The sequence below is a fragment of the Lipotes vexillifer genome, unplaced genomic scaffold (genome assembly GCF_000442215.2).
Source record: "Lipotes vexillifer unplaced genomic scaffold, Lipotes_vexillifer_v1.1 scaffold477, whole genome shotgun sequence".
In the NCBI taxonomy this organism is placed as follows: domain Eukaryota; kingdom Metazoa; phylum Chordata; class Mammalia; order Artiodactyla; family Lipotidae; genus Lipotes; species Lipotes vexillifer.
In genome coordinates this window covers 6,111,153-6,137,337 of record NW_006770652.1, presented here as the reverse complement: position 1 = coordinate 6,137,337, position 26,185 = coordinate 6,111,153, and the positions used below count along the sequence as shown (strand labels likewise).

Here is a 26,185-nt window from a genome sequence, read left to right as displayed (position 1 = left end):
ACACAGCAAAAATAAATAAATTAATTAATAAAATCCCTGCTTCCATTTCCCACCTCACATCACTGTAGTCATTGTTTATTAAAAAAAGAAAAAAAAATGAATGTAATGGGGGCAGGTGACTCAGAGGGTGGCCCAGGAGAAAGGGGGCCAGTGAACCACATTGCCCTGCTTCCTGGAGGGATGCCTGGTTAAGGATTTGTGAACCTTGATCTTTGGGTCAGTTCATTGGCCTATAATCTTATAAAACCCAGTGACTCCAAGGAACACTGTTCTAAAACAGTGGTTCTCAGTAGGGGGCAAATTTGCCCACCTTGCCCCAGGGGGACATTTGCAATATCTGGAGATACTTTTGCTTGTCATAACTGGAGAGGCACAGATGGCAAGGATTCTAGAGTGGCGGGACAGCCCTTGTAACAAAGAATCATCTTCCCTAAAATACCAGTAGTGCTGAAACTGAGAAACCTTGTTGTAAATCAGTTTAGACCTTGGGTCAAAGATGGACTGAATTAAGCTTTATGAAGTTTTGCTTTAAGACCAGAGTCTCTTAATATAGTACCAGGCTTCTAGTCCTGGCTTTGTAATCTCCCACTGTATTGCTAGGTATATAAAAGAGTGTTGTGAAAATATTAAAAATATAAACCCAAATTCAACAGTTGTTTCCTATTTGCTCTGGTGTTAGAACAAGATTAATAATCACTTTTGAATTTGAACTTGATCTCTCAGGCTTCTTCTCTGTGTTGATAAATTTGGGAACATGAGTAGGCCCGCAGCATATCCATATCTGTGTGGTAATAAGCCACACTGTTACAGCTTTCAGTTGTGCAGGCCATTCGCACTTTGAGTAATTTTAAGCTATAAACCAGCTTCAGAGAAAAAACCTGTCTCCTACAAATTTGGCATATAATTTAGGTGATTGTTCTAAGACATAACAATAAGGGTAAGATGTCACCACTTCAGATATATTGGCCTTCAAAAGAGTAGGAGCAAATTGGTGTGCCACCTGCAGAAGGAACAGTGGAATTTCTTGGTGTGGTGCTGACTCTGTTTTGTAAGGTGAAAAAAGACTTTACAGTAAGTAGCTGGAGGGTTTTAGAAAATCCCTGCTGGAAATTATGCTGAGAAAAAAAAAAGCTTTACCTAATACATTCTCGTGAAAAATAAATTTAAAACTACAGTTTAGAAACTAATACAACATTGTAAATCAGCTGTACCTCAATAAAAAAAAAAAAAAACAGATTAGCCAGAAGAAAAGAAAAAGACTAAAACGTATATTTTCATCACAGAAATGATGATTGTGTTTGGTATATATCCACTGATTTCTTTGTACAGAAGCATATAAAATACCTTCACAAAAATAATAATAATGATAAACACTTAACATGTAAGTCATTTACTGAATCTTCCCTACAACACTGTGATCCCATTTCACACATGAGGGAACTGAGGCACAGGGAGGCAACTGACCTGCCCCATGTTACCATGTTAGTTAACAGCAGAACTGTGATTTGAACCCAGGGAACCTGGCTCCAGAGTTCATGCATGTGGCTTAGTAACCTGTAGTATTCACTTAAAGTATATTCACCTAAACATCTTTCCATGTCACTAAATACATCTCTATGGTAGCATTTTAAATGGCTTTTTAGTGTTCCTTTGTTATATGCCATAATTTACCAGAATTTATATATGCCGTAATTTAAGTACCAAATTCAGCATTGTTGGACATTTACTTTTTTCCATCTTTGCAAATTTTAAATAACACTGTAATGAACATTCTTGAAGAAATCTTTGCTTACCTACTTACTTAGAATACAACGAAATTGGTGCTAGATCTTATCTTTAAAAGGTGGTTATTTCTTAGCGACCCACATTTCTTCTTAGAGTAAAAGCAACTCAACCTTGTTTTTCAGGAGTGTGGACCAGTGTTGTGTTGGGGAATGTTTCCCTCCCACAGCTTCTCCCTTCTTCCTGCTACTCAGTCTGTTTCTGGGGACCTGCGCGATGCTGGTGAAAGAGACAGGCATCACGGTGTTCGGCGTGTGCTTGGTCTATGATCTCTTTTCTTTATCCCACAATCATGATAAATCGTAAGTCATTTTAAAGTTTTGCTGTCAAGCAGTCCATGATGTGCAGAGAAGAGTTGCTGAAATCAATAGTTCTCAAACTCTCATTAAAAAAATAGAGGTATAACATTTTGTTAAATGTAACCTCCTCTTAGATTATCATATAGTAAGGCTTATTTCCTTAGGATAAATGCATTATATATGTTTAAACTCTTCACACTTTTATGAAAATCCATGAGGACTATAAAGTTTTTGTGAGCCCCAAATTTGGAATTGAAAAGTATCAATGCTAATTGCAAGTTTATATTTCCAGATTGTTTTGGTTGCATACTACTGAGAAATCTTGATTCACACAGTGGAGTAGTTACAAACGGCAACAGTCTGTTAACAGCTTGACTTGAATCTCTGCCTTCAAATGCTAAATTAGAGTCGTTTACTTGCTCTAGGGATGATGCTTTTACCTAAGAGTTTTGGAAGGGGCCTTTTGGAATTCCACAGAGGGCCAGTCTAAACCATACAGGAATAATTACACGTCATATTCAAGTTAAAGGACAAGTTTATTTAATAGCCTATTTTCATTTAAAAAACTTAAGGTACATTCATATTATCCTGTGGATTATAGATGATAAGAGTGACTAAGGCATATTAAAAGTTCAAGTACATACTATAATTTTCTTCCTCTATCAAATCCATAATTACTAACAATTTGACATGCAGACACTATTTTTCACTAATTACAAGGCCCTTACATTTGAACTTTTAACAAATGTAACTGATTTATTCTCCGGCCTTGTCCGATGAAGAATTTTATCTTAAAAAAAAAATCCTGTCTTTTTAGCTCATTCCCTACCTCTTTATGCTTCTTGACATAAAGATAAGAGCAGTGCTAGTGAGTGGCAACAAGCTGAGATGAGTCATTAAATTCTGATCACCTTCTTGCCTGGGCGTACTTGGAGATAATTTAAATAGATTTTAGTGCTCTGTTGGCTCTCTGTAAATCTCAGAAGCATGTAAAAGGAAGGAGCCCAGTTATCATTTTGATCCAAGCTCAAGCCAAGAAAGCTGTGAGCCAAAGCACCTCCCCTAGGCTTATATGAGAATGCCTTTCGTCTGTATCCTCTCCACCCGTGGCAGTAATTGCATTGCTGACCTTACTATTTAGAGGGCAGCCTATCCACCCCTCTGGCTTTCCACTTTCTTCTGGCATCCTCTTTGTATCTTCCTCCCATCATCTTTCTGCTTCGCTCTACTGACAACAGAAGATGTGGCAAGTGCCTGCAGACCCTGGCCTTTGATTCAGTCCAGAGATATTTTAACCTCATATCGACTGAAATAAAACACACAACTTGTGGGTTGAGAATTATGTTTTATTTGGGGACATTGCTAAGGACTACAGCCTGGGAAGGCAGCCTCTCAGATAGCTCTGAGGGACTCTCCAAAGAGGTAAGGGAGGAGCCGGGATGTATGAGTTTTTGCTGAAGAAAAAATAAAAAACAACTATATAGTCGAAACTCAAAAGATTAATGCTAATCACAAAAAATCAGGCATCTCAAGTTAATGATTTCAGTGCTTTTCTATATATGGGAAGATGCAAGAGTCTGGGCTCATTAAAATTGTTCCTTTGATATGCATCTTAACTCTCTAGGGTCAGTATCCTATTTTTCTCCATCCTGAATTCCCCTCAGGGTGCACCTTCCAGGCTGGCTGCAGTGGCTGATAATATGATAGCAGGCAGCATTCTTGTTTAGCTCATCTTTGAAGTCATATCTCCTCGGGTTTGAGGTCTCTCCAGCCCACTCCTTTTTTCTTCATCTGGTCACTGTTGAGCTAGGCTTTTTTCAAAGAGAATAATTGTCTTTTTTATTCCTTTAGTAATTGTTCTTGACCTTCATTATACCAAACTGCCAGTTCTATTCTATGAAAGAAACAATACTGCTCATATGTAGCTTGGATGTTGCATAGCTCATAGTTGGTGGGGTTTCTTTGTTTGTTTTAGTAACTTTTAGCTCTCACAACCACCAGCATCTCTGCATAGGTGGAGGCATTCATTCTTTCCGCCCACTTAACACATTCTCATTTTGTGCCTGGCCGAGAATAAGACAGTTAAGATTCCTTCCCTCAGAGAGCAATACTGGGGGAGACAGACATTACATAAGTAGTTACGCGAGTAACTGAGTACAGTTGTGAAAGTGGTGAGAAGGAACTGAGAGCAGGTAACAGGGAGACTCTCTTGAGTGCAGGCCGTGTGCCAAGCACTGGGCCGCGCCACTTACAGGTATGAAGTCACTGATTGCTCACAACAACTTTTACCCTCATTTTACAGAGGAGAGAATTCAGGCAGGCATAGAAAGTAACCTCTCCAGGGTCACCCGTCCCCTATTGTGACTTCTGTCTGTGTGACTCCAGAGCCACAGTGTTACCCCTGAGCCTCCATGGAGCACACAGGACAGGGATTTGGAGACCCCCCGGGGCATCTGCAGCTCAGAGCCTGGGCTCACATTTGTACCAGGAGACCAGCTCAGAGGATCTGTGTGTATTGGGGGGTCCTGACCCCTTTGAGAATCTCACAGAATCATGTCCCCTTTTCCCGGAATAACGTACACACAAATTCTTATCTGCTCATTTAGAATAAACATCTCGGTACTAGGTTGTTCTTGAGGTCTTTTCATTGTATGATTCAGGAAACAGGAAAGAAACAACAGAAACAAGTGTTGGAAGCCCTCTCCTACATGAAGAGCAATTTATTCCTAAATTTTAAGATTGGGCCACACGAACAGAGTTAGATTTCTTTTATGAGACATCGCCTTTAGGAAGAAACATTTTCAGTGAAAGAGCAGCTCCTGAAAGTTAAATTTTTTTCTTTTTAAAAAATTAGCGTATAATTGCCAACACGCAGAGGATAACGTTCCCTGACCCCAGTCCCTACCCTCTCTCTAGAAATAACCATGATCCTGAATTTGGCATTTTTCATTTCTAGGGCGGTTTGCTTGTTATTACTTCATAAGTATATACCACTGAATATCAAATAGCATTGTTTACATACTTGCAGACTTTATATAAATGGTGTCTCTTGCTTTTCTTTTCATTTAACATTGGATTTTGAGATCCATCAATGTGGATACATATGGCTATAGTACATTCATTTTAACTGTTGTGTAGTATTTAATTATCACAATTTATCCCTCCTTCTGGATTTTGAATTTAGGTTATTTTTACATTTTTGGCTATTATATAGCATGCTGCAGGTAACCTTTGTGTGCACGTACCTCCTGGGGCATAATGACAGAAGTGTTGCTGGGGCCACAGATGGATACACGTTCACTGTGTTGATCTCACTGTGAACTGTGATTTCACTTGTTCACTGTGAGCAAGAGACATTGCTTTTGAAATGACTGGAGTGCAGCAGTGGATGAGAATCCCCTTTGTTCCACATTCTCCCCATCACTTGGTAGTATCAGACTTTAAAATTTTTGCCCAGCTGGTGGTTATGAATTATATCATCTCAGAAGATTCATGAAGGAAAATGTGAGAATACATTGGGGTGGATCAGCTGTGATAAACATTTCACAAGATCATAATAATGTAAATCCCGAATATCACTTCAACTGAGTTAGGAGAATTCAAATTATATTTATTATGAGAGAAATATATGTGGAAGATGAGAAGAGAAGAGGGTGGTTGTGAATGTGTCTGCGTGTGTGTGTGTGTGTGTGTGTGTGTGTGTATTGGTGACCACATAAAAGGGACTGAGTCCTCATCTTCTATGGTAGCAAGTCAATAAGACAAGTTCTAAAATTAGAAATAATATTATAATTTAATCTTATTTTTAAAATATCGTGATGAATACCAGAAACAGAAGAGCTAAAAGGCTTGTGGACAGTTGCTTCCAGGGAACAGGGCTTGGCGATGGGACAAGGGATTGCTGTTCCTTGTTGCAGGTCTTGTCATTCTGTCTGACTTTGTTTCCCCTCCATTCCGTGCACAATTAGGAGCAATGGGGTCGTCCATCAGCGCAGCCCACAGCGGCCCGGGAGCTCCCTGCCCATCGCACCGCCAGCGCACCCTCTCCGGGAGAACGGGAAGCAGCAGCGGTTCCCTCACAAAGGAGCTTGGGGTGGCTGCCATACTCCACTGCCACCTGAACCCAAGAGCAGTGGATTCCCTGTGTCTCCTCGAGCTGTGTGGTCCTTGATGAGGTACTGGGCTGTGCTCCTTGACCTTGCGTGTTTTCACCATCCAGCATCACCTGTTGCAGGGGGATCGCTAGAGAAGTGAAGCACCGAGTGGGTTCTTTGTGACACCCGCCCACACTTGTTTCCCTCCTTCTTTCTTTTTCCTTCCCCATTTCCCTTCCTCCTGCCTCCTTCCTTCTCTTCTTCTTTCCATTCCTTCCTTATATTAGATCAGCTGAGAAAGGAGTAGCTGGAAGAAGGAAGTAGAAGCCCTGCTGTCTGCTGTTATTTGGAAGGAGGGGGTGAGGCTCTGAAGCCTCCATTAAGAAGTGCAGACATATTGCTGCTTCCCTGATGGAAGAGCCCTGGGCTTCTGAGAGAGGCCCCCCGGTTTTCTGGGGAGGAGAGCTCTACCTTCTGCTGCTCTGTCTCTCCCTGCCCTTGATGTGTGATAGGAATTTGTTACAGCACGAGTGTGGGAGGAAGCCCAGGGGACACTGCTTCTCAGAAATGTTTTTGAGGGTACAGGAAAATCTTTTTTTTTTTTTTTTAAACATCTTTATTTGAGGATAATTGCTTTACAATGGTGTGTTAGTTTCTGCTTTATAACAAAGTGAATCAGCCATACATATACATATATCCCCATATCCCCTCCCTCTTGCGCCTCCCTCCCACCCTCCCTATCCCACCCCTCTAGGTGGTCACAAAGCACCGAGCTGATCTCCCAGGGTACAGGAAAAACTTTAAAGCACAGGATTTTCTCTCTTTTTTTGAATCTTTTGACCGAGCCATGAAAATTAACATAGATTTATCAGAACTCATTAAATTAGCTTGCCTCTAAAATAGCTCAAGCCATGGGCAAGTCAGAATTTAATAAAGATGGAAATTTGACTCATACGATTAGCGGTTAAACAGCAGATTGCTATTCTTATTCTTCTGTGCAGTCCCAGAAAACTCCCTCTTTTCTGGGTCTTTGTTTCCAATTATTCCCGTGGAAACCTGTCTTTTGGATCGTGCTCCATTTATTCATTCATCAACAAAGATCTATTGAGTGTCTGCCACGTGCCTGGCATGTTCCAGGCACCCGGGATGTCCTGGTGAATAAGGAAGACAGCGTCCTTGCCCCTGTGTAGCTTCCCTTCCCGTAGAGGAGGACACACACTATATAACCAACAAAGAATGAACAGTGTGGTGGAGAGTGGTGGGTGGGCCTGGCTGGAGCAACTGCATGTTGGTTGGTCAGGAAAGGCCCACAGAATCCTCATGGATGAGTGGAGGAGCTAGCCCTGCTCAGATCTGGACACAGGGTTCCAAACCTGGGGAAACGAGCAACTGGTGTTTGGAAGGGGCGAGCTCAGGGGGTGGGCAGGCCCAGATGGGGAAGGGTGTGTTGGCCGTGGAAGTGAGTTTGGATTTTATTCTGAGTGGAAAAGGGAGACGTTGGAGGGTTCTGTTTGTTATTGTTGTTGTTTTTTGTTTAATGTGGAGGAAAATGGTTATATTAAGAATGTTCACTCTGGCTTCTTGTAGTAGAGGATTCAGGGGCAAGAGTAAAGCAGGGAGACTTTCATACATACTGAGGGGAAAAGAAAGGGCCTTGGCCGAGGCTGAGAGAGACTGAGGTGGACGGATATGGTGGATTTGGGATAAGTTTGTTTGTTTGTTTGTTTGTTTGTTTTTTGCTGTACGCGGGCCTCTCACTGTTGTGGCCTCTCCCGTTGAGGAGCACAGGCTCCGGACGCGCAGGCTCAGCGGCCGTGGCTCACGGGCCCAGCCGCTCCGCGGCATGTGGGATCTTCCCGGACCGGGGCACGAACCCGTGTCCCCTGCATCGGCAGGCGGACTCTCAACCACTGCACCACCAGGGAAGCCCTGGGATAAGTTTTGGATATACATCTAACAGGACTTGCTCATGTGTGGGGTGAAGGGGTGAGGGAAAGGCAGGAAACAAGGCTGTTTGTGTTTCTGGCTTCAATAGTTGAGTGCGTGGTGGTGTCAGTTACTGAGATGGAAAGGCTAGAGGAAAAATAAGTTTGGGAAAGGATAAAATCACAGTAATGCTTGAAATTCCTGAGCAAGAAAGCAGAGAGGTAAATAGTCAAAACCCTGAGGATGTCTTGACTTTTTCCATAACACGGCATGAAGGAAAAGAAGACAGAATATTTGGGGGAATTGTAAATTTTTTTAAGGAAGGCAGAGGAGGAGAAATAATTGCGCATTTTAGACTTTCAAGGACATAGTTCAGGCTGCAGTGTGACTGAGTTCCATCAGGGCAGGGACCATGTCGGCTTCTGATCACATTTGTATCCCCAGTTCTTTTCATAGTGTCTGGCTAAGAGTAGTTGCTCAAATATTTGTGAAATGAATAAATTAATGAGTAGGTGGTAAGAAAGTATTGGAATTAAGCATAAATAGAATATTTTCAGTAAATTTGGTAAAGAAGGAATGGGGCAAAGGATGTTAACTCCAGGGCTGTTAGGTTTTTGTTTTCATTTTTATTTTAAATTTAATGGGTGTGTGTATGTAGGTAGATAACTTGTAGAGAGTAGAGATGGAAGGTGCAGGAGCAGAAAGGAATAAGATGAAGTATGAATACCAGTGGTGCACTGGTAAATGCTTAATAACTGGCTCTCCAGAGAAAGTAAATCCTGATTGGTGTTGGCCAATTTCCATGTAAATACTCTTACCATGGCTGATTTGAAGCTACAAATGTGACATTGCTGAACATGGAGTTGGGAGAGGTGTGCCATAGCTCACCATCACGAAGCGTTTCCACTGCTCAATGGACAATAGACGTAGTAACCTCAAGAGCATAGATAACAGTTAAATGAAGGAAACGAATTAGGAAGTGATGAGCCTTGAGTACTTATTACCTTTGCTTTTAGCATGATTTAAGTTTATAGAATTATTTTAAGATATATATTATATATTAATACATACAATATATTTACATACATATGATTTATTATAGTTATATAATTTAATTTTCAATAATAGCTGTATTTAATAACTGGCCTGCAAAATTTCTGAAAATTTAATAGTCATCTCTAGCAAGCCAGTGTGAGTCAGCTCCAGCACTCCAGTGAAGAAGGTCTTTCAGGAGGGGAAGAAAACTTTACATCTGTGATCCATCCGCTACGTACCAGGAGGTGGGCTGGCATTTTCCACGTGTTATCCCATGCAGCCATCACAACTTTCGTTTAGGGTAAATCTTAGAGTTTGCATTATCAGGTGGATATGGAAGAAGTTAAATGGTCATTTAAAACATTTGCATAGGGGCTTCCCTGGTGGCGCAGTGGTTGAGAGTCCGCCTGCTGAAGCAGGGGACACGGCTTCGTGCCCCGGTCCGGGAAGATCCCACATGCCGCGGAGCGGCTGGGCCCGTGAGCCATGGCCGCTGAGCCTGCGCGTCCGGAGCCTGTGCTCCGCGGCGGGAGAGGCCACAACAGTGAGAGGCCTGTGTACCACAAAAATTTAAAGAAAAACATTTGCATAGTTAGTAAGTGGTAACATCAGGATGGGAACTCAGGCTGTTTGACCCCTAATCCTTTGCTTTTGCCTGTTTGTTATGCTCTGAACTCCAGGTTCCTGGGTGAGGACTTGGCTTTGAGAAGGAGGCGGGACACTTGTTTCATGCTCTGTGGAGCTGGCCTCCTTGTTGAACTCTCGTGGGTAGAAGATTCTTGCAGCCATCCTTGGGTCAACAAATGAGGCACCTTCTGACTTATTTCGATATAGGGTGTTGGTGCTAATACACTGAATTAAATGACATGCTTTTTTTTTTTTCTTAAACTCTGAACACCAGCCTGTTTTAGAAAGAATTATGCCTGGAGAGCAGTACGTAGGACAACTGGAACTGGGTCGGGGTCTTAGTAAGTTAACATGTTTGTGGGCAAGAAAGACCATTATCCTTTCTTGGAGAGGAAAGTTGTCATGTATTTTCCTTCTTTGGAAAGGAAAGGTGTCATATATTTGACTATAAATTTGATTAGTATCAAAATTATTTTTAAAAATGGTGTGTGTCCTTTTGTCAGAAGGTGATCAGGTAAAGAAAATAAAAGTTCAAAGAGACAATGTTATCTTAGTTCTGAAGATCTCTGCAGACAGTGTTTAAATCATGGCTCCTTCACTTACTTGATCCTAGACAAGTTATTTTATCTCTGTGAGCCTCAGTTTTCTCATCTCCAAAAGGCGGAACTAATTATGGCACCTTACTCTCAGATTGCTTGTCAGGTCTCAAAGCTATAGCCTGCATAATAAACATGTAAATAGGTGCCTGGTCCACAGTAGCCATTCAGTGTGGCAGCCCACAGCATCATTAGTAGTAGCTTAGAATTATGAATATTATTATTCCTGTGTGAGTTTCTAAACACCAGGATGTATCCTGAAACTGGTGAACCTGCAGTATGCAGGCAAGGGATGAGTTTGTGTGAGATTTTTTTTGCTTGAACTTTGAAACTGTTTGCTAATATGTATTTACATTGCATGCATGGCATTAGGCTGTCAAAAAATTGGACTAAATACTATCAGGTAAAACATTTTCTGTAGCTACCAAATACAGGAGAATTCCAAGATCCTACTGCAAGTCATTTATTTAGTTTCCTGTTTTTCTATGTGACTTAGTGATTGGCTTATGGGTAGTAAGTGCAATGAAGAACCTAGGACTTAGGGTATACACTCTGGAGTCAGATGAAATTTCAGTTGACACCACCTTTTACTCAGTTGTTCCATGTGCAATGAGAAATGTTTTGTATGTAAACCTTCCTTCTCCCTACCCTCTTCATTATATCCAGTTCAGTCACGCATGGACACATTTTCCCTTTCACCTTAGAAAACTCAGTGAATTCTACCTGAACTCTTATCCTGGTAACTCATACCTATATCTGTAACTATATGTAGTCATTTTTCATATATGGACTTGATTGATTTCACATTTAAATGACAGTGATTATGGTTGGTGTTGAAGACAGTTCTTGGCTCAATAAATTCTTGCTCTTTTCCTCTTCTCTTGCTCTGCAGCATCTGTCATGAATCATTCGTCAGTATTTACTGAATGCCTCCTATGTGCCAAGTAATGTTTTAGGTGCTGGGAATATATGGCAGTGAAATAAACAGAGCTCTGCCCTCATGGAACTTAGCTGGATGATGATCATGATATTTTTACTTAAAATGGGCTCGTTTCCTACCTTTGTGGGTAAGACAGTGGTCATATTTTTCACTTCAGTGTGTCTTAAAAGTTTTTCTTGTATACCTTGCACAGAGGCATGCAAATCAAGAAACTAAGACAGGTTTAGGATTAGAGAACAGGTTGGCACTAAAGTGAAACTGTTAGATAATTAAATTAAATTCAGAGGACTTAAGGAAGCATATAAATATTTTGACCTTCACTGGTGAAATGAGTCACTGATCTTCCACAAGTGTCGTTTTAATGCTTTACTTCTGTAGACCTTGCATTGTATTCTTTTTCCCTAAAGTAAGAAATGCTTTGTAGATTAAATTCCTCTGAGTAGGGCAAATGTGTTTCAGATCATTATTAACCGCCTCATGTAAGCTTTGAAAGAAGCTTAGTAAGTTAGTGAAATGAGATTTTCAGGTGACAGGAAAAAATCTGTGATGAAAGCCTGAATTACTGATGAATAATTGGGTTATCCCCCCACCATTTTACACACCTTTCTGGTTGACTGATCTCAGATGGGCCGTTTTCAATCTCACTCAGTTACTGCTTTAAAAACATGAAATGACCAAATGAAAGAGGGGTGGAGTAAACTAAGACATCTACACAGAAAATACCTCCAGCAGTTAAAAGTGAAGTTTGTGGGTTCATATTAATAAATCCCCTCCCCTACTTTAAAATCTCTTAATGTAAGTGTAAAGCTCAGTGATGAATCCACCTTAAGAACACAAACCACCCTCTGGAAGTAGGTATGGGCTAAGATCTTACTTTAAAGAGACTTTGCACATTCTTTCATTGCTGCGGATCATTTTTCCTCATTTCCATTGCTTTGTTTAAAGATGAGCTGGGCCACATTTTGCTGTGGAATTCTCTCTCTTCTTCAATGGTGTAAATACTTCAGTCTTCAGGTATAGTTCTTAGGTGGCTGCAGCCAGATCACTATGACTTATTTTGGCACATGATGGTGGTGGACCCAAGAAAGCAGTAACTCTCAGGCTGTATTTTATAAAGACAACTGACCAAGCCTACTAGTGTGATTATTGTTAAAGTTATTTCTTATTAAACAACTTCAAAACTGTTTACACCCATGATTCTATCATTTGGACCCAATATCCAAAGGGTATCCTCTCGTTACCTTTGGCCCATACATGCCTGAGCTTTTTCATAGCTTGTCAATTTCTTTTTAATATACTGAACTGACCATAGCTTTTACTAAGACCCTGTAGTGCCTCCTGGTGTGACTGAACTGCAGACTTGCTTAGTGGCTGGGAAGGCACTGGAGAAGGGAGGTGGGTGATTGCTGCAGGCATTTGTCCTCCTATGGAGGACACATTTTCCTGGGAAGGGTGAACAAATGCTGCTATTTTGCTATAGGAAGGATGAAAATAGTGGGAAATTTATTTTTAAAAACTTAAATAAAAAAGTAATTTTCCAAAAGAACTGTCAGTTAGTGTTATCAGGCTTCTTAATTTTGAACTGTGTTTATTGGGATAGCATCATTAATCTGCCTTTAACGTTCTTTGGTGGGTTGATTTACCCAAGATGGGCTCTCAAGTTCTTTTTTTTTTTTTTTTTTTGTGGTACGCGGGCCTCTCACTGTTGTGGCCTCTCCCGTTGCGGAGCACAGGCTCCGGATATGCAGGCTTAGCGGCCATGGCTCATGGGACCAGCCGCTCCACGGCATGTGGGATCTTCCCGGACCGGGGCACGAACCCGCGTCCCGTGCATCGGCAGGCGGACTTTCAACCACTGCGCCACCAGGGAAGCCCTCAAGTTCTTTTAAAGTAGATTTCTTAAACATGGAACTTACCAGAGAGGTATTCTCTTCTGTGGATAGAGAATTAAAAGAGAGTTTTTTCTGTCACTATTTCCTAACCATTAGTTGAGAGTGATGTTATTCCGTCTGAACCAGACCCAGAGTATATGGTAAAGCAGGTATTACTTTGATGAGTTTGCCTGAAAGCTTATTGAAATCTGCTTTGCTTCTTGAACTGAACTCAGCACTAAAATGGATCATTTCAGTAAAGTGTTTCTTGGCTTCATTCAGAACTTAGCACTAAAAACCTCTTCCAAATAAATCACATGCTAAGGAGCAAAATTCCTTTTAATTTATGGATAGCAGTTGGTAGAGTTCCTAACTGCTGACAGCCCCTGGTTCATTCTGCTTAATCTTGACTGGGTACCGGTTCTTGGCAATATTCTATCCCCTGTGAATTTCAGTCAGTGGATGATAAGTTCTTTCCTTTCTCAGTGTAGAGCTATCAAGCTTTCCAATTGGATTCATGGGGACATATGTTGAAAGAGAAAACTATCAGAATGTAGGCATTTCTGGTTGGCATTCAATTTTGTCACTGCCACAGTAGGCTCTTAGAAGAGGATGCCAGGCCTCATGGTTTTCCATCAGCTCACCAGTCACCATATGGATACTCAACCTCTGTCCTGTGCAGGTTAGAGCCTGGGTGACTTCAAGGACACCAAACATCTTCCCCTTCTTTTGCAGAACACAGGTGGGGCACTTAGGGTGTTGTAGGGAGTCCACTGCCAATTTCTTTGCTCTTTTAGTTAAAGCTGCTGTCATCCAGCTAATTTTTTTTTTTTAATTTATCTTTTTTAATGTAGCCTGCTGAGAGGTTGTGGAGTGATTGCAGTAAAAGCAGTATCAGTTCATCTTAACATTGTAAACACTCAGGGTATACGTAAATAATTCTTTCATGGGAACATTATTCTACACTAGGCAATAGATCATGATGGTTTCAGATAATTTGGTGGGATTTCCAGTTTGTTGCTCTGAAAATCGTCTGCCACATGTTTTGAACTGCTACTATGTTTTCTAGATTAAATGTGACAATGTTAAAAATGTAAATGCTTGAAAAAATACAGAAACGGTGCTCTATGAGCTTATTGTGAGGAAAAAATGAGTGAATACATGAAAAGAGCTTAACATGGCTATTAGTTGTGGCTTTTCATAAATGGTAGGGCTAGGACTTACATTTCCCTACCAGCATGCTTATTTTCTGCCAAAGACAGTGTGGAAGAATTACTGTTTAGAAATCTTTTTATAGTGGTCACTTTTCCTTTGCTGTATTTATGAAAGTGGTATAGTCTTGATTTGATTTGTTTATGATATTTACTTATTTTCTCTCTTTTTATAAGTTTACAGTATTTTAGAGGAAAATGACTGTAAAAGAAAGAAACATTCTTGTAGCAAAGATGGATTTCATCGACGTTTAGCAGGAAAACAGAATGCCTGTGTTAACACTTCTTTTTTTTTAAATAAATTTATTTATTTTATTCATTTACTTTTGGCTGCATTGGGTCTTTGTTGCTGCACGTGGGCTTTCTCTAGTTGCGGTGAGTGGGGGCTACTCTTTGTTGTGGTGCACGGGCTTCTCATCACAGTGGTTTCTCTTGTTGCAGAGCACGGGCTCTAGACGCGTGGGCTTTAGTAGTTGTAGCACGCGCGTTCAGTAGTTGTGGCCTGTGGGCTCTAGCGTGCAGGCTCAGTAGTTGTGGGACACGGGCTTAGCTGCTCCGCGGCATGTGGGATCTGCCCGGACCAGGGCTCAAACCCGTGTCCCCTGCAGGATTCTTAGCCACTGCGCCACCAGGGAAGCCCCAACACTTATTCTTACCTGATGGATACCATCCTCATTATAAGTTACATGTAAAGTTATTCTTAGTTGCTGACACTAACAGTGGACTTTTTTTAATTAAAATTTTTTGATGTATTTAGAATTACTACTGAATAAAGCATCACTTTAATAAACAAACCATTAGGTTGAAAATCAAATAATAAAGACAATTTACGTTTTTTAGATTGATGACCTTATAGCCATATAGGAAGATATGTTTCATGTTGTAGATTTATGAATTATTAATGCTATTCACGTTATTCAAACCATGATCTTCACTACTTTATATATAATCTAGAAAATACATATTGATTTTGAAATCACCCTAAGCAGCAGTCTCCATGAGGAGCCTGGCATTAAAGATTTGCTTTTAATGACTTAACCTCCAAAAGTATTGGTAAAGGGAACATAGTATGGGTTTTTAGGGGATGAAGGCAATTAATTATATCATAATTCAGAAAAAAAAAACAACAACCACATGCAAACAACCAGCCAGAGTTGGACGGAGGGAAGGAATAATGTTTGTGTCTTATGTTAAGAGCTAGACATGCCCTCAGTTCTTAATGAATAACCAACCAATGTGTTTCAGTTTTCAGGTGGTAGAGCTTCTACTTCCTGACAGTTAAGTCTGTATCATAGATTTCTTTTTGTACTTTACCTTTGGTTCCCTTAAGTAATTTTTCTTTGTGAGAGGAATATCACTTTGTGAAAGGAATTATGATCCATACTGCATTTATGATGAAAAAAATTTGATTTAAAAGGTTGCTTATTTAATTATAAAACTGCACTTTTAGTTTTCATGTGGAGTCAGGAAGAGACTGTATGTGTATCCTCAATACAGGTTGTTTCTCTCTTCTTTAAATTTTTTAATTAAAAAATTTTTTAATTGAAGTATAGTGGATTTACAATGTTGTGTTAGTTTCAGGTGTACAGAAAAGTGATTCAGTTATACATACGTATATATCTATTTTTTCAGATTCTTTTCCCTGTAGGCTATTACAAAATATTAAGTTTAGCTCCCTGTTCTATACAGTAGGTCCTTTTTGGTTATCTATTTTATATATAGTAGTGTGTATCTGTTAATCCCAAACTCCTAATTTATCCCTCCCCACCCCTTTCCTCTTTGATAACCATAAGTTTTTTTTTCTGTCTGTAGGTCTATTTCTGTTATGTATATAAAGTTCATTTGTCTCATTTCTTTTTTTAGATTACACATGTAAGCGATATCATATGATATTTGTCTTTCTCTGTCTGGCTTACTTCACTTAGTATGATAACTTCTACCTCCATCCATATTGCTGCAAATGACAATATTTCTTTCTTTTGTATGGCTGCGTAATATTCTATTGTATAAATCTATTACATTTTATTTAACCATTCATCTGTCAATGGATGAATTGCTTCCATGTCTTGGCTATTGTAAATAGTGCTGCAATGAACACTGGGGTGCATGTATCTTTTCAGATTATGGTTTTCTCCAGATACATGCCCAGGAGTGGGGTTGCAGGATCATATAGTAGCTCTATTTTCAGCTTTTAAGGAACCTCCGTACTGTTCTCCATAGTGGCTGTACCAATTTACATTCCCACCAACACTGTAGGAGTGTTCTTTGTTTCTCTCTTCCTTATGGCACATAATTTATAGCCACAACGGATAGGTAAACCATTAAGATGAGTCAAGATTGGGTGCCAATCTCCAGATATTTTTAAGCAGAAAATACAAGTGTGATAATATCAGTAGTTGACGACAGAGTACATGTCTTGAACAATAAAAGTTGTGTCATTGTCCTCATTGCTGTTTTTGAAAAATCTGAACATTGTAAAATTGCTGAATTCTTTGAAAGAGAAGAGCTGTTTCCCAGGTTGGGCTGGACGTAAAGAAACTCACGGTAGTGTAAGGAGCCATGGCCTGGTTGGGGGGAAATTGAGTTCTACTCTGATTCAGGTTTGCTCTGCTCCTTGGGCCAGTTATTTTACTTCCCTGGATGTTTGTTTTTCTTATCTGTGAAACGACACAAGTGAGACAGGTGGTCTCAGGCCATTTGGCACTCTCTCTGATTATTTGGCCAAACTCTTGTGAAACGATGCTGTCACCTTTCCTTTTCTCTTTTAGTCACTGCACTCCATCGGTGTGCATGTAGTTCGAAGCTGTATGAGAGTCAGAGGCTGACCCTGAGGTGAGGTACGATAATGGGCTACCTCGTGAGTGACTAAGCAGACTGTGGAGGTGATTTCGCTGGTGTGCATTTGGCTATGTTTGTTTTCCTTTTCCATCTTGAATTCTTGACCACTTAAGTCTTTGGAACTTAAGTCAAATGTATTGATGAGAAATATCAATAGTAAAAAAGGTTAAAGTTTACGCATATTTTGCCCTCAGCCATCATAGAGGTCATCAAAGCTGTGCATTTGCAAACTGATAACCTGTTGACTCTTCAGAGACAGTTTCTTGATTCATTTGACTAATAAACATTTATTAAATACTATATACAGATGTCATAGGGTTCATTTGCTTACAAAGAACAAAATTTTTAAAGAACTTGTTTAAGAAAATTGAAGTTTTCATTAGAAAGGTACACTGGACTCTAATGGCACCCCAGTCAGGGTATTGAACCTGATTTCTGGACACAGGAACTGGCAAACTCAAAACATTTCTTTTTTACATTTTGGAGGGTTCGTGATCTCTCTTTTGCTTTTTAAAATCCATGTTGTTGTCCTTTCCTCCTCTTCTTAAAGACTGACTTTTCTTAATTTGGTGAGTTGCAGGGCTGCCTCAGTCCTAGCTTCATGTAACCTCTCAGTTCAGTTCTCTGTTAAAGATGGACTGGGATTAATGTGTTCTGACTCCAGATTCTCAAAAACAGAGACTCTCATTGGGCCAGCATGGATAAGTTTACACCCCAGTGGGGAAGTCATACAGAGAAAAAGATAATCTTACTGAGGGTGGCAAGTGTGATGATCGATGTGTGTACCCTGAATTATGGGATTCACAGGATAGGATACCTCAGCCAGCCTGGGAGGTTTGGTATAAACTGAGTCTTAACAGCTGAGAAGATGAACTAAAGGGAGGGAGGGCTGTCTTCCATGCATAAAGCACAGCAGGAGGGAGGACACAGAGGCCTGAACCTGCAAAGTGTGCGTGTGTGTGTGTGTGTGTGTAACTACAGGCAGCACAGGACATGAGTAGTGGAGACAAAGCTAGGAAGGTAGGCAGGAGCCCCGTCATGGAGGAACTTGGGAGAGATGCCAAGGGCCTGACTCCTGTAAGGAGGGCAACAAGTGCAAAGCAGGCTCATCTCTGTTTTTAGATTTATAGGTAAGAAAACTCTGATCATAAAGCCAGATGGCACATCTTATTAAAGAGTGAAGATTTAAAAATTCAAACCACTTGATATTAATTATTACACTTTTGAGAATAAAAAAGCAGTAGTTCTGAGTTTTTACCACAAATGAATCCTGCATATTTGTGAAAGCTCAGTATCTTCTCTTTGTCTTTTAAGATTGTATCATATAAAATTTTCTTTACACATTTTTGTAATTTTGGTAGAATTCTCATATTTAAGAAAAATGGATAGATGACTTAAGAGTACGTTTGCCCATATTAGGGTGAAGCTATGCTATTTACCCACACCTTAGTTGATTTAAGCCTTTTCCATTTATGATTTTCCTCCAAAGAACAGAAATTAATAGAAACTTCACAGAGGTACTAATCCCTTTCTATTATACATTCATTATGGTAAGTTTATAATTTTTTTTTTTTTTTTTTTTTTTTGCGTTACACGGGCCTCTCACTGCTGTGGCCTCTCCCGTTGCGGAGCACAGGCTCCGGACGCGCAGGCTCAGCGGCCATGGCTCACGGGCCCAGGCGCTCCGCGGCATGTGGGATCCTCCCGGACCGGGGCACGAACCCGTGTCCCCTGCATCGGCAGGCGGACTCTCAACCGCTGCGCCACTGGGGAAGCCCTAAGTTTATAATTTTGACTTCCAGTTTCTGATTAAAATCATCTCTTCTTCTTATGTGTATTATGCCCAGGCAGTTATATTTTGTATTGGTGCAGATAATTGCTTTTCTACTTGGCAAAGAAAATGAGCAGATGCAAGATAAGTATCTTTTTCTGGCATGATCGATTGGAAGCTCTGCCACCTAATGTTGACTGCATTTTCAGAAGTGATGTAGCAAGCACAGCTCAGCATCAGACTACAGCTGTTAGCTGTCAAGAATTCACTTTGGCAGAGGTAAATTCTGACCAAGTCTGTATGTCAGACTCTTAGTCTCAGAGCTTGAGTGTAAGAAACAGAGTTTAGTCTTCACATAGGGAAAATAGTGTGCTAACTCGAAGGCCTCTGTAGATGCAGTTTTCTCCAAAAGTGATTCTAGAGTTTCCTTCCTTGTTTCACCTTTAATGATGATGGAACAATGGTGTGCTCAGGGTGCATATATCCTAGAGTTACAAATAGTGGATTTACATCTGCGATTTCTATTTTAGTAGCAGTAAGAACTTGGGTAAAGTGATTGCCATATGTATAAAATAGGGATAATTAGTAACAATTATTATAAATGGCAGGAAGTATGAAAAGAGTTTAGCACCGAGCCAGGCACAACACAAGCACCCAATTGCACTTATAGATGGTGCACTAATGTGAAGATGTCCAGTCTTTCTACAGTTGGGCCTGGGGGAGATAAGCTGTCTGTCTCAATGTCTTGAGAGTTTGGCTTAATTACTCATTACCTCTTTCCCACTGGGAGGAACAGGGAGCCAATATGGAATGCCTGTTACAAGCCAGGAGATAAACCTGTATCAACCTGATAAACCTGAACTGTCACTGTGTCCTTGGGAATTACGTCTTCTCACCACATTTCATATGTGAAAGGCAAGGCTCAAGGGAGCTTGCGTAATTTGCACAGCATTGTACAGCTATTAAGTAGAAGATGTAGAATTGAATCCACACGCATCTGATTCTACCGTGTAGGCTGCCCCAGGTTGGAGAGGTCAAGCCCTTTACAATGTTTCCTGCAAGGATTTATAAGAAACTTCTAGAAAGGACTCTTCTGGGGAAAGCAGAAGTGTCCTGGGAGCATTAATCTGCTTCTCTTTTCTCTGTATCTCCTGGAGCCAGAGTGGCTTTATCCCATTTTGCATGTTGGGTGTTGATGCTCTGCTTGGCTCTCATCCATGTCATCAACACCCTGGAAATAAGGGAGTTTTTCTGTTTAGAACACCCAGCTCAGCACTCTTTATGTGGACATTCTTCACCTTAACATGAAACGCTGGGTGGGATGTGTCACATTTCATCTGTAAGCAGACGTTAAATACCATCAAAAGCTCTCTAAAGTGACAGTGAGCTAGTGGTTCAGTGGTAGATGCAATCCTGGGCCCTTAATTATTGTATCTGCAGAGTTTTCTGTTGGATAATTGTGCTGCTCTGCAGTGAAACTTCTTTATGTATGAGATTATGAAAGAAGGACTGTGTGTGTGTGTGTGTGTTTGTGTGTGTGTGTGTGTGTGTGTGGTATTGCATTATGGACTTCTTTTTTTTAATAAATTTATTTATTTTTGGCAGCGTCAGGTCTTCGTTGCTGCGCGCGGACTTTCTCTAGTTGCAGCGAGTGGGGTCTGCTCTTTGTTGCGGTGCGCGGGCTTCTCATTATGGTGGCTTCTCTTGTTGCAGAACGTGGGCTCTAGGCACGCGGGCTGCTTCAGTAGTTGTGGTACGTGGGCTCAGGTAGTCATGGCTCGCAGGCTCTAGAGCGCAGGCTCAGTGGTTGTGACACACGGGCTTAGTTGTTCTGTGGCATGTGGGATCTTCCCGGACCAGGACTTAAACCTGTGTCCCCTGCATTGGCAGGCAGATTCTTAACCACTGCGCCACCAGGGAAGTACCCATTATGGACTTTTGATTGGGACTTTTCAAAGTTAATGAGTAGCTGTGAAAGCATGGTGGTACACTAGTAAGTCATTATATGTATTTTTTAAATTTTCAACTTTAGTTTTAGAGCAGTTTTAAGTTCACAGCAAAGTTGAGAGTAAGATACAGAGATTTCTCATTTACCCCCTGCCTCCATACATATATAGTCTCCCCCATTATCAATATCACTCACCAGACTGGTTCCTTTGTTGCCAAGGATGAGCCTACATTGACACATTGTATCACTCACAGTCATAGTTTATAATATCACTCACCAGAATGGTTCCTTTGTTGCCAAGGATGAGCCTACATTGACACATTGTATCACTCACAGTCATAGTTTATGTCAGGTTCATTCTTGGTGTTTTAAATTCTGTGAGTTTGAATAAATGTATAATGACATGTATCCATCATTATAATATCATACACAGTATTTTCAGTGCCCTAAAAATCCTCTGTGCTCCACCTATTAATTCTTCTCCCCTCCCCAGCCCCTGGCAATCATTCGTCTTTTTATTGTCTCCATAGTTTTACCTTTTCTAGAATGTCATATAGTTGGAATCATATAGTATGTAGCCTTTTCAGATTAGCTTCTTTCACTTAGTAATATGCATTTAAGTTTGCTCCATTTTTTTAATGGTCTGATAGCTCATTTCTTTTTAGTGCTGAATGCTATTCTGTTGTCCGGATATACCACAGTTTATTTATCCATTCACCTACTTGGTTGCTTTCAAGTTTTGGCAGTTATGAATAAAGCTGCTGTAATATCTGTGTGCAGGTTTTTGTGTGGACATAAGTTTTATCCTTGGATGAATACCAAGGAGTTCAATTGGTGGATCTTATGGTAAGATCATGTTTAGTTTTGTAAGAAATCACCAAACTGTTTTCCAAAGTGGCTGTACCATTTTGCATTACCACTAGCAATGAATGAGAATTCCTGTTGTTCTACAACCTCCGTCAGCATTTGGTGTTGTCAGTGTTTTGAATTTTGGCCATTGTAATAGGTGGTATCTCACTGTTGTTTTTATTTTCATATTCCTCATAACATATGTTGTGGAGCATCTTTTCATAAGCTTATTTGACATTTGTGTATATTTTTTTGGTGAGGTCTCTGTTAAGGTCTTTGACCAATTTTTAAATTGGGTCATTTTCTAATTGTTGACTTTTAAGAGTTCTTTGTATATTTTGGGTAACAATCTTCTATCAGGTACATCTTTTGCAGATATTTTTCTTCCAGTCTGTGGCTTATTTTCTCATTTTCTTGGCATTATTTTTTACAGGGCAGAAGTTTTTAATTTTAATGAAGTCCAGTTTATCTATTATTTCTTACATGAATTGTGCCTTTGGTATTTTATCTAAAAAGTCATCACTGTAATCAATCGCCATAATCTAGGTTTTATCCTATGTTGTCTTCTGGAAGTTTTATAGTTTTGTGTTTCACACTTAAGTCTGTGATCCCTTTGAGTTAGTTTCTGTTAAGGGTGTAATATCTATGTTTAGATTCATTTTTTTTGCATGCAGATACCTAGTTTTTCCAATACCATTTTTTTGCAAAGATTGTATTTGCTCCATTGTATTGCCTTGGCTCCTTTGTGAAAAATCAGTTGACTATATTTATGTGGGTCTATTTCTGAGCTCTTTATTCCGTTCCATTGATCTATCTGTCTAATTTTTTTAAATTAATACCACACTGTCTTGACTATTGTAGCTTCAGAGCAAGTTCTGAAGTTGGGTAGTGTCAGTCCTCCAGCTTTATTCTTCTCCTTTAGTATTGAGTTGGCTATTCCAGGTCTTTTGCCTCTCCATATAAACTTTAGAATCAGTTTGTCAGTCTCCCCAGTATAACTTGCTGGGATTTAGATTGGATTGCATTGAATCTACAGATAAATTTGGGAACAAATGGAATTTTGCCAATATTGAGACTTCCTGTCCATTAACATGGGCTGTCTCTCCATTTATTTAGTTCTTTAAATTCATTCATCAGAGCTTTGTAGTTTTCCTCATATAACTCTTGTACATATTTCATTAGATTTATACCAAAGTATGTAATTTTTTTGGATGCTAATGCAAATGGTACTGTGTTTCTAATTTAAAATTCCACGTGTTCATTACTGGTATATAGGAAAGCATTTGACTTTTGTATATTACTCTTGTATCCTGCAACCTTGCTATAATTGCTATTAGATTTAGGAGTTTTTTACCAATTCGTTTATTTTTCTATATAAACCATCATGTCATTTTTTTAGGTCACTAGTTTTTTATTTTTATTTTTTAGGAAAGGCCATTTAAGTAAGGTTGCTTTTCTTTTTTCTCTATTTTTGGTCTGAGAAACTTAAAATATTCAGGTGACTATGAAAAAATAATATAACAAGCATTCATACGATGTATGGTCATATTTATTTCTGGTCCTTTCTTGGCTTTGCCTAAGGAATGAAGCTGTATTTGTAGAGTTGAAGTCTGCCTTAACATTGCCTTTGGTCTCATTCCCTTCACTGTCTCCTCAGGGGCAATGAATGTCCTGTGCTCTGTGTGTACAGGATATTTTTTATTACCATATCTATTCCACCTAAATTATGCTTCAGCCTCTGGTTATTCTGGCCATACAGTCAATTTCCACATAGAAAATGAATTAGAAGATCTATATACCCATAAGGAGCTCCAGGTTTCACGTTGTCTTGATCTCCTTAACTCATAGTCTGTAATAAGCCTGAAGAATATCTAGAATGTCTGGATAACCCAGGGGCTGACTCTTAGCAATACTCATCTCACCTTTTGAGGTTTTGCACCTGAGTTACAGGTGCAGTCAACTTTCTGTCATGCCCATCAACTTTTATACTAGAGTATTTTATGAAATGTCATCACTTTAATGAGTGTAATTTCACAAGTATTTATTGAACACCTGCTAACAAATGAGGTAACAGTTCTCTTATTGGATATAATACTGAATTCCAATAACTAATCCTCCAGAGTGTACTAACTGTAATTGGTAATAATAGCTAACATTTACTGTATTCAAGCACTGTTTTAAGAGCTTTACATATATTAACTCACCCAATCCACATAACAACTCTGTGTGCCATTTGCTCCCATTATTATCCATATTTTACTAATATGATAATGGGTACAAGGAGGATAAGTAACTTACCCCACATAATAAGTGAAGAACCTGGAAATCATACTTCTGAAGCCTGGCTGCTGAGTCTTTGCTCTTAAAACCAATTCACTATATTTTTCCTCTGCAAAGAGAAAGCTGGTTTTGGTGAGAAATCTCCTAACTTCAAAAAGTGATCAGGTTGTCAGTCTAATGATGGTACCTCCTTGCAGAATGCTGAGTTCTATACCTTCATGCCCTCATGAGGATCCAGCCTTCTGAGTGAGTGTTGGTATTTCCTCTGTCATGGCCTTTACCCCTGCTCACCTAACCCAGACTCAGCTTAGTTCTGGGTTTTAATGAGAACACGGTGGGTATCTGATTGGCTGTTTATCAATTAGATATTTTTAACTAGCATGGAATAGGTGAATTCTTATGACAGAAGTGAAATACTCCTGAGAAGCAGAGCTCACACAAACAGATCTACCAAATTATGGTCTGACTGTTTACTTAGAGTTGGAGTTGCTCCAGAGGTCCCAGGTAATCCCCTTAATCACAGTACAGATTAAAGTGCAAATAGATGTCTTGAGGCAGAGGGATTCATGCCTCCTAGAAATATCTGCCATAATGGCTTCCATTATAAAAAGCAAAAGAAGAAAATAAAAATTCCATGTAACCAATTATTGAAATTAAACTTGTTACTTTTTTAAAAAAATGAGCTTTGTGAAAAATTGCTAGTGGCAGTGCAACATGAAAAGCATGGGAAATGTTGTATACTTGTGAAGTCTTTTGCTCAGATTTCTCTATCATGTGATTCATAATACATATATTTTTCTCCATTTGGTTTGTAGAGCTGTCAAGATAACTTACAGTCTTCTGGCTTCTTGACTCAGGCACCCATCTGCTTACTACTACGGCAGCTCAAAGGAAGGGCGTGCCCAATATGAGGAAATGCAGGGGGAAGGCCTGACACTGTGGGAAGGGGTCAGAGGTTCAACCATATGAAAAAAAATCAGAGCTTGCCAGTTGTTCTTCAAGTTAGAAAAGGCATGTGACCTTATTAGAGACAGGCAAATTCAACAGGGTGTTCAGGAGAAACAAATCATCCCTGTGGATGTCACACTTGTTTTTTCCTAAAGTTTAAGAGACAGGTGAAAATGTAAAAAGACAAAGGCAGTTTTGGATTAGGAAAAGAATGAATCACAGTTTAAATAGATGCCTTTTGTCTGCTCAGTGAGAAAGCAGACATACCAACACATATTTTAAGGCACGTTAAGTTCCTGGGTTAAGTGAAAGAGAACAGGGGATCTTTGCATTATGAAAAGGTACAAAGACTCCAGCAGTAATATCATAAGCAAATTAGTTTCCCCAGTGAAGTTTTGGATATATGTTTTCCAAGGAAAATAAGTAAACAGCTTCACGTGCATTCATGTTTTGTGGAAACTGCAATGAAAAAGATGGCCTTGGGTTGTCAAAACAATGGGAAGCTTCTCAAGAAAAACAGAGTGAGCAGAGCAGTACTGAAGCAGGTGCAGAAAAGAACATGATGTGTTGAGTAGAGAAGAATTATTGATGGCACAGAAACTGAGGGAGAGACTGATAAGGAGTGAATAGAGAAGTAGCTCATAAGGAATTCAAGCTCACACTGAGGCATAAAGCCAACCTGATGGCAAGCTCGGAGAGGAGAAGGCAGAATATGTTCAGAAGTTGGAAATTTTTATGAGAACGTGTTAATTCTGAAAGAAAAAGAGACATGAGTGCTGTAACAGCTGGGACCTTAGCTTAACTCTTAAGACCTGTCTATACCATCAGAATGACTATTAGTCTTTTGTATTAGGGATAAAAAATGTGATAATAAGGAAACAACTTCCTAGAGGATATTAAGGATTTCCCTTTGATTAGGGCTTTTATGTCAACCAAAGACATTCTCACAGTGATTGAATGAGGTCAGGGCAGTCCTGAGCCTGGTGAGGTTGACATTGGTCAGTGTAATTACCCTCTTAGGGTTCTGAGAAAGTGGGAAGGAGAGAGTGAGGCAGTGCCAGAGTCAGACTGCTTGGTTCTGATGCAGCTCTGCCACCCATGACGTCTGTGACTTGGCAAATTCATCTCTTTAAGCCTCAGTTTTATCCGTAAAATGTGAATAATTACGAG

The 26,185-nt window shown here is 39.9% G+C and overlaps 1 protein-coding gene across 2 annotated transcripts in view; it reads left to right on the top strand.

Annotated features, from left to right (window-relative positions):
- TMTC1 (transmembrane O-mannosyltransferase targeting cadherins 1) overlaps positions 1-26,185 on the top strand; it is a 265,193-nt gene that overhangs the window by 27,378 nt on the left and 211,630 nt on the right. For both annotated transcript variants that reach the window (XM_007446305.1, XM_007446306.1), the window contains exons 4-5: positions 1,908-2,084; positions 6,050-6,256. In XM_007446305.1, coding sequence (XP_007446367.1) covers positions 1,908-2,084; positions 6,050-6,256 — 384 coding nt within the window. The remainder of the gene's footprint in view (positions 1-1,907; positions 2,085-6,049; positions 6,257-26,185) is intronic.